The following is a 13563-nucleotide window of genomic DNA, read 5'->3' as shown; positions in this document are numbered from 1 at the left end:
ATATGAACGTACGAAAAAATAGGACGCCAAATTTGCTCATTCTTTACTCAGACACGTCTCTTTTCTCTTAAATTTCAAACTGAGGTAGTTATCTCGTAAAGATTTTGGTTTCCTCGAGCCATGCGGAAATAGGTTTTTGTTTTTTCTTGTACACCTCCGTATGCATCCTTAATTCATCGTAAATCCATGATACTGTTCTATTCCGACTGACTATACATTGAAAATACGTAGCTCACGGCAGCCCCAAGTCTACTGAGAAACATTACAATTTCCATCAATAAGCGGGGACGTTGTCACCCTTCACAAGAAATCTGCAAACATGGGGCTCACCCTCTCCGCGTGGTTTTTCCAACAGTAATCCCAGAAAATAAAACTCGAGTGACAGGATTGAATAAAAAATGAATGGAGCATAAATGGAGGAAAAGTTCCAATTTCCCAATAAAGTTGTTCCGTTTGGATAGAGAGGGAGAAAACGTCTCGCATGCATGCATGACTCTGAGGAGGAAGGTGAGAGAAAGCGACATTCGATTGGGAATACAACGTCTTAGTCTCACGCTTTTCTTCATGGGAGAGGACCGTCCATGTCAGACGACACCATAATTTTCATTTTTTCCTACCCAACGAGCAGATCATGCCGGGCTAGACCAGGTATTCCATGAACACACCTCGTCGATCATCCGTCCCACACTTTTATTCGGGAGAACGTGTGAAGAATAATACAATGAGAGAATGTGAAACCAAACTTTCTCACGCAACTTAGTCCACTTTGAGTACTCGAATCCCAACTGGAAGAACAAACCTATTCGCAGTCTTGGTCCACAATCCACACGCCAATCTCTGAACAAGTTGTACAACATTGTGTGCACCATGTGGTTACGACTTGCTTGTAGGACTGACTTTCCCTTGTTTTCACTCTAGTCACACCGTCAAGAGGAGAAAAAAGTTGAACCACAGCCTCACATGAAACAAACAAGAGAGCAAAAAGTATGTAAAGACTTAAAAAACGGGCAGGGAGCGAGTCTATTAATGCGAATGATGATGGAATGCAAAGATTACTCGTACATGGCTCCGTTTCGCTTGATATTAATCGCCACGGGCAATAGCTCACTTGACATTTCCGGGACAAATTGCATGTCACTGTATTTCTTTCTTAATTGAGTTGTTTGGCTGTAATTACGAGTTTTTACGTGACGACAAAGTAAGTAGGAGTTTGGTCTGGTTTGGTGGCGTAAGTTGGTGTAAAGGAAATGTAGATTATTTGATTAATATACACATTTTAGGTACGAGTTCTCCTGCTACTTGAAACTGCTGACTTTCCTTTGTGCTTCACGTCAATTGATGTACAAACATAATTCTGTGTTAACTATGCTGCTGCTGCTGTGTAAGATCAGTTGATATGTATTCATTAAGGTGCATAATTATTTGGCCATATTTATTATCAGTATAAAGCTCAACTGTTATTACTTCATTGGCATCAAAGCGAGAAACGTAGTGCTTTGTTGTTAAATTGACACAAGTGGTGTCTCCCAAGAGGATGGGCTACATTTTCTGTATAAGTTCCATTAATTTACCTTCTCCCTCTCAAGCCCTTCGTGTCCACGTAATGGTAATAATTGCTGGTTCTTGTTGTTACAGCGAGTTCACGGAGTTCGAGTGGGTGTGGAAGGGCCGCGAGAAATTCCTCAAGGGGAGTGGAAGTCATACACTGTCAAAGTGTACCTACATCAACCCACTCAGTTCAAACTCACCATTGAGCAGGTGGAAGGGAACGAAATTGCTGACCAGGTAAAAGAAAAATAGATTTTATCATTATTTTCACTCTCACTTTCACCATGAGATGGATAGATACCCAAGGACGAGCAGCTTAAAAGTACAGTTTATTTATACGCTAATAAACAGGACTCCATATCTGTGGGAGACATCCGCTTGGTGAAAATGGGCAAAAACATTGCGAGCTGTAACCAACTGTCAGAGAAAGTGGGATTTCGTGTGTTCTGCAAAAAGTTGTCCGGAGGCAGGAAGGGAGATCTGTGCACCATCGAGTCCCCTTCGCTCAACCTGTGTCCTCTAAATTTACACCATCGGTCAGACCGGAATTTCTCAAACGGTAATGAATCATTGGCATCATTATTTGTATTATTAGATATCTGCACATACATGTAAATAGCTGGATGTCGTCATAATATAACCTAAATTTTCTGGTCTGTTGGATCCGCGTGATACTTATTTCAGTTTAAAAATGATCAAAGTTTTGTCCTCTGCTGTACATTTCACTTGAAAGTTTTTCTTGAATGCGGGATTTGAAGGATGTTTGTGGTGGTGGTGGAGGATATAAAGTTGCGGTCGTCCTTCTCTCTCCGTGTCAAGTATGAACAGTTCCATTCGAGATCCTTCTTTTGGCTCTTTCTTCGCTATAGTAAATTCTAGAGAGCGTTTTAGTGAGAATGGTTGTTGTAGGACTTTTCTCATTAGTTTTTATCACTTTCATTTATCTGCAAATCTGGACATGTATCTCCGTCTCTTTGCAGCTACTTCTGGCTTATTTAGCAGTTTATTCTTTCAATATTGACTCTATCTCAGAAACGCACCTATGCCACTGCCTCACCTTCCTCCTCGTCGCCTCCTCTATACAGTCGTCGTCTATACGTATATTCATTTCAAAAGAATGACACTGATTTCCTTCAACCTTGTTTCATCAGCTTTCTCCGTGAACATATCACAACCTGGTCTTCTTTAAAAACAAGACTTCCTGAAAAATATATTAATCTATCATAGCTAGGAGAAGAAGAAGTAGGTCGATTACATGTACAAGAGTACGTCGTGATCAGCATAGCTAAATTAAAGAGGAACACGACAGACCTAGTTCACCCTCATTTTCGTCTGCATATTTAATAAATGGTTCCCCACTGGATTTGCAATTTTTAAGAAGCAAGGTGTGTAATGTCCCGTAAAATAAATGCGTATAAAACCCTCGTGATGATATTCTTGCAGTCTTTGTCGCACATTTACTACTCGAGAGAGAGAGAGAGAGAAGTAGTTCCAAGATATGGAATCAATAAAATTTAATGACGCTGTCCTAAATTGAATTGAAGTTGAGTCAGCTTTTCCCTAACTCGATGCTACACAACGAGACGTTTATAAGTGAGCCGCTCTCTTAGCATCCGGATATATTTATTACAGCATCAGACCCCCAGTCAGTCAGTGACATATTGCCAAGTTTTGATAAAGATCATACGGTTTGGTTCGTTTCATACTGTAGTTTATGCAAATTCGTATTCGCTAATAAGCTCAATAATAGATCTTTATCAGACTGGAAGTTTGATGATATAATTCGGGTGACGTTTTCAATAATAAATTTCGCTTTATGGTAATGAGATTGACGTCGAGTTGTTCTTAACCCCCTGCAATGTATCAATTATGTTGGGATTGAATATGCACATATATTTTCCATAAATTGGAAGAAAACGCAGTTCTTGACTTTTCTTGGTTTTTACTGGGGAAAATTCGACTCCAGTAGAATTATGAATTGACAGCGTCAGTAAATATATTTCTGCACGAATGTAGAGAAAAGGATTGCAGTTCTACAAGAAATAAGTTTCTTTTTTCCAGCCAATTTCCAGATTAAAACTTCTTCAGTGTGCACAACACTAACAAACAGCTAAACAAGGAAAGCAGGCACAACGGGCTATAGAGAGAGAGGAAAGTTCTAAACTGGAAAAATTAATTAATCAAGACTCCAAAACGCCTTTACCATGCACCGTTGTCTCGATTGAGTTAAGTCAAGGATTTGGCACGGATTGACAATTTTCTCGAGTTTTGTACTCTAGTCTACTTCCGCGTATAGATATACGTGTAGCTTTATTGCTATTTGCAATGGTCAAGTCCAGGAAGTCTCTGGCACGAGGGCAGTAGTTGAGTTAGTTTACAAGAACAAAGCCAATCGGGTCAGGAGTGCAGAATTGAGGGAAAGTTAGCTGGAGAGATTGCTATGCTTGTAGCTGATTACAAACCCAACCTCATTTTTTTGCCCTGTACGTACTCCGCACCTCCTCGAGGTTCGCAAGGTGGTTCTCCGAATTAATACCGCTTTTGAACTTTTTCTTGCACTATTTATCACTAATTATAAGTAAGTATGGCTTCAAATGTTTAGTGCAGTCGGTAAGAATTATAGTGTTTGAGAATTTGCCCACTTTGCGTTTCTCGCTTTTGTAGAGGACAAAAGTTGGTCAGCCTACAAAATCTGTAGAATACGTGCAACAACCTCATTCAACTAGCAAGAGAAACTTTTGACCTTCTTCAGCATTAATTTGTTCAATGTTGAATGCGGCAACTATTTCATTATCGACAGAACCCTCGTTCGGAACGGGTCCAAAAAAGTCTGCAACACTGCAGCAGCCATGGCATACATATGTGCATTTCAAAGGCGAACTCTCCCAGAGTTTACATTGGGAAACTTTCCCAAAGATTTTCAGATCATATAGTTTCTCATTTCATTCCTTCACGAGGAACTTTGCTGGCTTGACAAAAATTGGAAGCCTCTCGCAAACCTAATTAAGTAATTTCGTAATTTTTAATAATTTCTTCTGTCTAAATACAAACTCTCTCGAACAACATTATCCCAGAGACATGAATGCGTAGTACTAGGATCCTTTATCCCGAAAGTAGAACAAAACAATAATCTGGGGTCGAGCTAAGTGCCTCTTTATGATTTTGACCCCTATTCGCCCCCCAACCGAGGTCAGTTTTGCTTAATATTGTTTTATTTCGTAAAGATGTAGAAAGTGTGACGTAATTCACGCTCTCTTTCTTTCTTGCCTACTGCCATGAGGTCCCCCAGGGGTTTGGAATTCGTGGTGGCAGCGAGTAAGAGCGTGAATTAGTGGAGAAAGTCCATAAAGAAGTCAGTTTGACTCAATCAGATTGGGAACTGTCACCTCCTCCAACATATTAGCGGCTCCCACGCCATACACATCTTCTTACAGGGGTGGGATCAAAAGTTGATTTTTTGTTCGCCACCACCTCAGTCCCCACCAGAGGAAACTACCCTTTTCGCTATAAAACTGTCCATAAAAAGGGAATGGTCAGTTGCCACTGGGCCCGCGTTATCTGTAAACTCTATTTTAATTTGTTTATTCTTTAAGTCCAGCCCAATGAAAATTCTCCAGAATTAGAGTTTTTTTATACCGATGTACTTACGAAAAAGTTGACTTTTCTGAAACTAGTTTCCTAATAGAGACAGTTCACAACGAATTTCGTATGTGTTGATGTTTTGTACAGCAACGGTACAAAACTTTTTTATACCGAAGCGGCCTATCAAACCGTCTCTTTCTGGTTCTGGTGACTGATTGCCATAGTTTGAAGTAATCAATAATACGTTCGTTTTATCTAACACCATAAATGCGCAAGTAAAAGTTACTTCCTGGCATACATATAAATTTTTTAAGTCAGTGTGCCAGTCAGTGGTCTCCGTTACATAAAATTTCTACATTTCTAAAAGTACACGAAATCCCTGTGAGTGAGCAAGGAAGGAAACTCTTTGACATGACATATGTGATGGTATCAATGACATTCTGACAAAGTGGTCAAAATTTTAAACTCTACAACTTGTATAACCTAAACTAAGGCGTAAACTTTTTGACAAGTGTAGGATGGTTAATCCAATAAATGTTGGCATAAGAAATTGTAGGTTATCCTTTTCCAAAGTTTTAAAACTTTTCTTTCCTGGTCACATTTAATCCATCCTTTTTCTCATCTGCATGAAATATTTCAATCCACTACTTGAAAATGTTTCTGTTATAAAACACACGTTGGTGACAAGAAAAATTTGCAGACCAATTAGTTACAACCTGAGCCCGATGTTTGTACATGTATACGAATGACGCATGTATGCACAGCATTGCTATTGGGTGATGGTGAAAGATACAAATACTTTATCTGTTCAGAGTCATGTTCTTATCCAAAATACTTTTACACGTTTCACTTTCTGACTTGAACATACTCCAAAGTGCTGTCTCCTTCCAACCACGACTGTCACATATGTCCCTCGTGCCACGTAAAATGTTTATGAGTGCTCACCCCTGGATGTAAAATGGGATTGATAAACTGATCTGGTTGATTGGCACATTAAACTTTTATGACGTTTGACATTACTATCCTGGTGTAAAACACATTTCTCTCTAGTTTGTAGTTCAAGCCTTTCCAAATCGTTCCATTGTACATGTTTGCTTCATGCGTTTGCTCCGGCTAGTTGGCAGACTGAGAGAGGTTCAAGAACTTTCTGTGAATAGAAGTGGCCTGTATTTCCCAAACTTGTGACAGGAACCATGACCGGGAGTCTGTGTGTCCAGTGCTATGAGCATGTTACGCACTCGGACAGATGCATAGGCATAAGTGAGCTACCACGTGTTTTCACCAGAAAAGTAGGCATATACTACAAAAAGTATTTTCTTTTTTGACTACATTTTGATTATGTGTAAGTACATCAAAATAATGAGGGCTGCTGCTATCGCACACGAACCACACCCTTCTTTTTTCTCTCGCCTCATTTATCTAAAATGTACAGCCACTTAACATAACCACCGCTTTGAGGTTTCCATAAACCAAAGTAACGTCAATGCCGATGGGTTTAATAGGATGAAAATGTGCTATAGCACATTTCAAAAGTAGGAGGCTGAGATTTGTATCAACTTTGTTGTTAGCTCTCTATAATTATTTGAAATGGATGGATAACTCTATCCTGGACGACGTACTACTCCATGCACGTACTATTTACTACATGTTCGTACATTCTTCCATTGCTATCCTCGCGAAATAGAATTCCCGTCAAGTGGAAATGTCGAGATTTGTTTGAATAACTTTTGTCAGCAGGTGAAAAACGATGAAATAAAGTTGAAAGTATCAACATTTGATAGCAAAGAACGTTCATGGACCCATTGTTGGATATATACTCGTGTCAATAGGAGTCCATTGTGAAGGAAGCCGTGAGTTGTCGAGGCAATTTTGTATGATTTGTAAAGTGAACGTGAAGAAGTTTCAGGTTTCCAGGATCCAATCATCATCCGGTAACTTTGCTCATGCATACAGACACATGTGCACATTGCTCATTAGCTTGACCAATCTCTCTAACCCAGCAAATTATGGTGTTTTGCACGCCTGGTTTCCAGACTTTTACAGTAAATATGTTCTCTACTTGGTCCAGCTTTTTAGGAATCGATACCTGAATGAGTTACACAATAGTTCCTTTCGGTAACCTTTCACTAGCTTTCTATTTCTATTAAGCACATTTTCAGTCTTCATGCAAACTTTTACCACAACTGGATCAGACGAATATGAACCCATTTTTGTGCGTTTTTTTCGTAGGTGCAACTGGCGATACTGGATTGAAATGTGAAATTATTTATACGGAGGTGAAAGCCCATGAGCGTTGTTGGCTTAATGGAGATAATGCGAAAAGTAAAAGTACAACTTTGGTTGGAGCTAGTACGATCAAGCAGTTCATAGCCTTCTTTCCACATGTGCAGGCTTTGTTAGGGTATTAATGGTTGACAGAGCAAAGGAAATTTGTTGTCTTCACATTTGATGGGATGTAAACGAGGGGTAAAATCAAGTGACATGGTGACTGAAGCAACTCAGCCGTGTAACCCAGATAGCAAACGTGTGAGAGCACTTTCTTCTGCTATGTGATCCACCAATGGGAGAGGAATATCCAGAGTCCTGTGACCAAACTGTTGTGTAACAAAGGGCCACATCGTATGAAATAATGTTCACGTAATACTTCCCAAAGTTTGTGCACATCCCTGGAATGTCACATTTTTCAGGTTTAAAAATTTCTCATAATGCCATCCTTCAGCATTGATTGTCACTATTGATCCATTGTCTGCAAAAGTTACTCCACTTCTTCAGCGCCATTGTGGTTGTCATTGTCATGTGGATCATTGAGTTCGACATATAACGATGGATGATGATGGTCCATGTGATGTCGCTCGTTCAATATCAATACGTCTTGTATTCAGCAGGATAATTTTCTAAATTATTAGGACTGCTATCCATCCACCCGAGTCAGGAAGGAAAGTTGTGAATTACTTTGTGATCCTTCTTCATCTTATTTTCAACTCACTCGCTCACTTACCAATGTTCCTATAATATAAATCTTATTGAAATCGTGTAATCTATTCATCTCTTTCAGCAGAAGAGGACGACGAGCTCTTGGCACCCGCGTCTTCGAAGGAAGATGACAATGACAACAGCGCAAAGGAGGACGACAGTGAGGAAAATGCTCTCGTATTCCAGGGCATAATTTACGGACTTCCAGGAGCTGCTCCAGGATCCCAATTTGTCCTCCGAGCCAAAGTCCAAGCTCAGTTAAACCCTTCACCAACAATGCCCGCCACAGTTTACCAAGAGGAAAAAACATTGTCCGGAAAAATCGTACAAAGACGGATCGAGTCAAAGGCAAAGGGTTCGAAGACAGCGGCGTCGAAGGAGAAAAATGATTTCCACACGGGAAAAAATCGCATTTCCATAATGCCACACGAGAACGAGAACGGTGGTGGTCACACGGCGACGGGGGAGAAGTTTATTGGAAATAAAAGAATGAAAGATCCCACCACGGCCACCTCCAGATCACGGAGGAGCATTTTTAACTCTCAATTTCTCACAAGTAGTTCGGCAGCAGCAACGACTTCTTCGCAGAAGAAACCAAAGAGACAAAGTGCCACGGGAAGTGTTAAGTCGCATCATCGGAGGTTGCAGAATTTGAGGAGATTCGATGGGAAACAAGTGTAAGTTTAGAACGATATATGTAGAGACAGACTGCTTGTTGGGGAAATGCGGATTTGTATGTATACAACTGGGCAAGGAAACGATACATGAAAACATAAATACATATAATGAGAAGGTTGTCTCTCTTTCTTGGTAATGGGATTCCCAACGACAACAACTATGGTAAGATTTGAGAAGTCGGAGAAATTTCATATTTTTGAGGTCGCCGTAAACTTTCTATTGGGTACGGCGTATTATGTATATATGTGTAACGATATTTGTAAATATGTATGGTTAACAATTTCATGATGAAATGAAATATTTAGTAATGACTTTGAATTCCTTTCACTATGTAGCAATTGTAAAATTTAGTATAAGAAGATGTATGTAGTATTGAGTTGTAAGATTTTGAAATATTTTCGTTTGTGATTAAGTCGTAGATACTTTTCTGAATTCGTTCATTCCTTAAATAAGATATACGAAAAACTTTTGTAGTAATATATTTACTGCTGCCCTGGAGCACCCCTTCCTCCTTCGACATCTACTCTGTTGTATCTATCTCATACATGTAACTATATAATAAGAGTAAAACTTGATAAGCTATATAAATACTACATACATAACGTACATACTCATGTATTCACACAAAATGTATATCATATTTCTATACAGCTACATAAATATGTTTGATCAATTAATCAACATTAATCGTATTCTACATTCAAACGCGATAAGCCTCTTTCTACAGCTTATCGAGCTACGAACTTAATTTGAATTTAAGAAACAAAAAATATTAAAAATGGTGTGACAAGTTATCGTATAATTTTCTGGATATATAAATCAATAGTCGTTCTGCATATGATCAATCACAACCTTTCCTACAAGTAACTGTAGACCTTGACCCCTTTACATACATTCTGCAGTTGCTGCTGTCTCAAGCTAATGACCGCAGATGAATTAATTCCCCACCATCATGCAAGTAATTAATTTACCAGATATGTAATAAAAATATATACACCAACCATCAAGTAATTTATGTAACCTTTAAAATAACTGTAACGATAACTTACACAGAATAATAATTTAAGTGAATTTTAATTTGAGAAATTTGTGAAAGTTGAAAATAAATAAATATTTAAAAATTGATTACTATTTAGACTTTTTTGTTTAGATATTGATCGAATTCAGTTTTTGCAGAAAAAAACTAATTCCTTGCACTACGTAGTATGAAGATACATTTTATGCTTACAAGTCTCCACATAGCTTAATTTTGCACTGTCAAACTGGGTGAAATGAAAAAATTCCTCAATATTATTCACCTCATCCATCCATCCAAGTTGAAATATTCAATCTGGAATAAAATTCACTTTGCACCAAACAAAAGAAGACAGGCAGACAGACATGGAATGGTTGATAACGTAAAAATTCGCCAATTGCAACACCCGTTTCAGGGTTTCTCATATAAAAAGTCTCATTTCATTCCGTCGGCAGAAAACTTTCTCCACTTCATTTCCTTCTTTCCATCCACCAGCTCAAAATTACTCTAGGAGAGTGAAAGTAAAAACAAAAACACGTCTTGGTATAAAAACTCGTAGAAATTTGGCCTTGAATATTTTTCATATTTTTTATTACGGCTCAAATTAATATACTGCATAACGGATCAGACAAAAATGTGGGTCAACAATTTGAATCATGTTCTTGCACTGATGATAACCAGAGTCAATGTGGATCACCACCCATCCAGGGCGCGCATACCGCAACAGATCGTAAAAAAGTCTCGACTTTCTCTCAGAGAGACAAGTAAAATGGAATGATTTTAAAAGTTGGATGCGGCGGCGGCTTTTCTGAAGAATTTTGGTGAACCTTGGAAGCACCGTGATCAGCGTGGTTGGTGGCGTCGTGATGGTGATGAAAGTGTTGAAAATTGAAGGGAATTTTGTGGGGCGAAATAGAGGATCCAATTTAGTCGCATTTGCATGGAAACAATACGGACCTCTGGCTCAGCCATGGACATGAACCACCAAACCACTTCATCCTGATTGGACAAATTTCCATAAATATTTCTCCACTTTCACCGACCACGCTTTCACTTATATACTTACTCTTCGCCAACCTACCCACCAACCAACTGCCACTTTCTACCGCATCCGCAAAATATGATGAAGTGCTACTCATCCGAACGGGCGATATAGCGGATACGTATAAGGTTTTGCAAATTTGAAATGAAAATTATGCTCGAGCCTTTGCATATTGACAATCCGCTTACTTCGGAACTTTTGTGTGCTATGAATGTGCTTGAGAGGATTAAGAAGCATGCTCCATTTGATCACTTTTAAGTAAGCTGCACATACTTACTTGGAGGGAAAAGATACGAGCAACAACGTCTTTGTGTCCAGTGTCATCATCCCCACCAATTTCTCCTCGTACACAATAATCTTTCGGTGATTTTCATTTTTGACAGATCTTGCTCAAGGTGAAAGGTCAAATTTAATTGAATTTGCCTCGGGATAAGGAGATGGATGGAGAGAGATCGGGCGAATGCTTGTCGTGACATGTGACATCATCTCGTATGCATGTACATATTTACATACGAATGTACGTACGTACATGAAGTGTGACGGCCCCTGGTAATATGGTTTTCTTAAGCGAAGGACTAGTAGCAGGAGGTTAGCCTTATTTGCACATTTTTAGGAATTCTATCACCACGAATAACTTGTGGAGCACATCAAAATGTCAAACTCAAACCGGGGATGGATGATTGGTTGGGAAAGCAATACAACAAGATGGATTGAAAATCCCACTGGACAATGGTCAACTATTGGAGTGCTGATGGTTTGGCTTGATGAAATGCGGAGTGGCTCACAGAGAGGAGGCTCACTGATTTGTAAAGGAGGCGACCGACATTCCATCCACTTTTCTACACTCCATGTCATTTCTCCTCCTATGCATTGTTGTTCGAGAAATGTGTTTCTGCCGGAAAGACCAAGGTGAGTACAAAGTATGAAATGAAATATCTTATGAGAAATTGCACCTGTCAACACTACTTCTTCTTCCTCCAGCAACCTTACTCTCGCCACGACCAGCACTATTTCCTCACCATCGAGACCACCATCACTAATGCAATTATGATTAGGTCTCTTTAATCTCACTGTGTCAATATTTCAGCAGCAATACAGTGTACGAATAATGACGGAGGGACGTTGACAAGCAGTTGGAACATGGATTGCTGTTTGTGGTTTATGCTTGTGACGAGATATTCAAGTTAATAAAATATCCCATTCTTATTCCAGTGCTATAGAACTGGTAGAAGTGTCCGTTCGTAGAGTTACTTGGTGCCTGCATTATTATGAAGTATTCATATTTTCTCTTAGAAAGTCGAACTAAATATAGCGCTGCCCTATCAAAGGGAAAACCCAATCTTGAATCTTACGCAACTTGCTTGAAATCTGAAATTAAATTATTAACAACCGTCTGTCTGCATCGCAAGTTGTGAAGTTGAATTACAGCTTTACAACTTTGAAAAGTTCTAGGCGGAGATGGAATGCTTTTACTGATCAGTTATGTAATAATGTAATAAACTCTGGTAAGCACGTATAAGAATATGTTAATAATGATGTATATCAGTGTTTGTGATGTATTTGTACATTGCATCGCAGTGACATAAATTCATGAATATGGAAAATACTTGAACAATAGAGATTTAGAGATGCATTGGCCGCGGGTGTCGAAATTCCTTCACAAAGTGTAGTAACAAATTTTACTTACTACACTGTTTGTGTCTCATGCAACTGACTTTAATAAATTTTAGTCAGCTAAATTCCTCAAAATAATTATGGCATTTTTATGGTTCCTGATAATCTTAAATAATTTTAATCTTAAATAATCTGTCATAATCTTAAATAATTTTTACTGTTTTCTAAAGAGGGGTCCCGTCCTCCCGTATTATCGGTCTTATGGTCATGTCATTGTAGAAAATTTCTGTCGCGGCAGGATGCTGCTTGACTTTCTACCGGATTGGTCGATAATGTACAACTTCTGGCCGGTCAGTCACACCAGTAATTAAATCAAGTACGAATTAGTTCGAAGTATGAAAGGGTTAAGAACTACAGTGCGGTTATAATCAGGACAGCTTACTGTAATAAACAGGACAGCATTTAGTAAGATGATGGATTGGCTGTACATACGTCTCACGATTACATTACACATCCGATATAAAAAAACATGTCTTATTTTTCTAAATTTCAATACGTACTCTCTAATTGCCAATTTTCATCCGTAATAAAATATTAGCAATAATAAAATCACTAATATTTTAGCTTTTTCTGAAAAAAACTGCAAAACCTAGAATGCAACCTCTTTTCCTTGTCACACATAATCCGATTTGATATTGGCTGCGGGTCCATTACATTTGTTCAGGTTCAGTGTCCAGGTCATCCATCATTATCACATGTGTGTTCTTAATTGCTTTCTAGCATCAAACTTTGGTCATAATTCATTTTGCTTCGTTCATTACTTCCAACCTTCCTCCCTCCCGGTTGCATTCCTTTTATTTCTCCCATTCTCGGATGTCCGTGTATTTATTAACCTCTGGCCAGAGGGGAGAAAGCCAGCCAGACAAGTGTCCACTCAACCAAGACACATCAAAACAACCATCATGCAACTCCCAATGTTCATGGTCACTCTTGATTGCAATTTGCACAGATGCGATAAGAGCCTTCATTACGTTACTACATACTTTTCTCGTCCGAAGAGAATTTTGCAGCAATAATTGTGTTGCTTTCACTCAAAGTAAAAAAAAACCTT

The 13563-nt window shown here is 38.9% G+C and overlaps 1 protein-coding gene across 2 annotated transcripts in view; it reads left to right on the top strand.

The window, feature by feature from the left end:
- The window catches only part of LOC110850929, a 92078-nt gene extending 82172 nt beyond the window's left edge, over positions 1-9906 (top strand). Inside the window, exons 12-14 of one of the 2 annotated variants that reach the window (XM_035852938.1) lie at positions 1636-1785; positions 1900-2107; positions 8189-9906. In XM_035852938.1, the coding sequence (XP_035708831.1) occupies positions 1636-1785; positions 1900-2107; positions 8189-8784 (954 nt within the window). In that variant the 3' untranslated portion in view covers positions 8785-9906. Of the gene's footprint in view, positions 1-1635; positions 1786-1899; positions 2108-8185 lie in introns of both variants that reach the window. The other variant, XM_035852937.1, reaches the window with a different exon arrangement.
- The last annotated feature ends 3657 nt before the right edge of the window (positions 9907-13563 follow it).

The sequence above is a fragment of the Folsomia candida genome, unplaced genomic scaffold (assembly GCF_002217175.1).
Source record: "Folsomia candida strain VU population unplaced genomic scaffold, ASM221717v1 Fcan01_Sc006, whole genome shotgun sequence".
NCBI classification, from domain to species: domain Eukaryota; kingdom Metazoa; phylum Arthropoda; class Collembola; order Entomobryomorpha; family Isotomidae; genus Folsomia; species Folsomia candida.
Note: the sequence above shows the minus strand (reverse complement) of the source record. Positions and strands in the feature narration are given on the sequence as shown.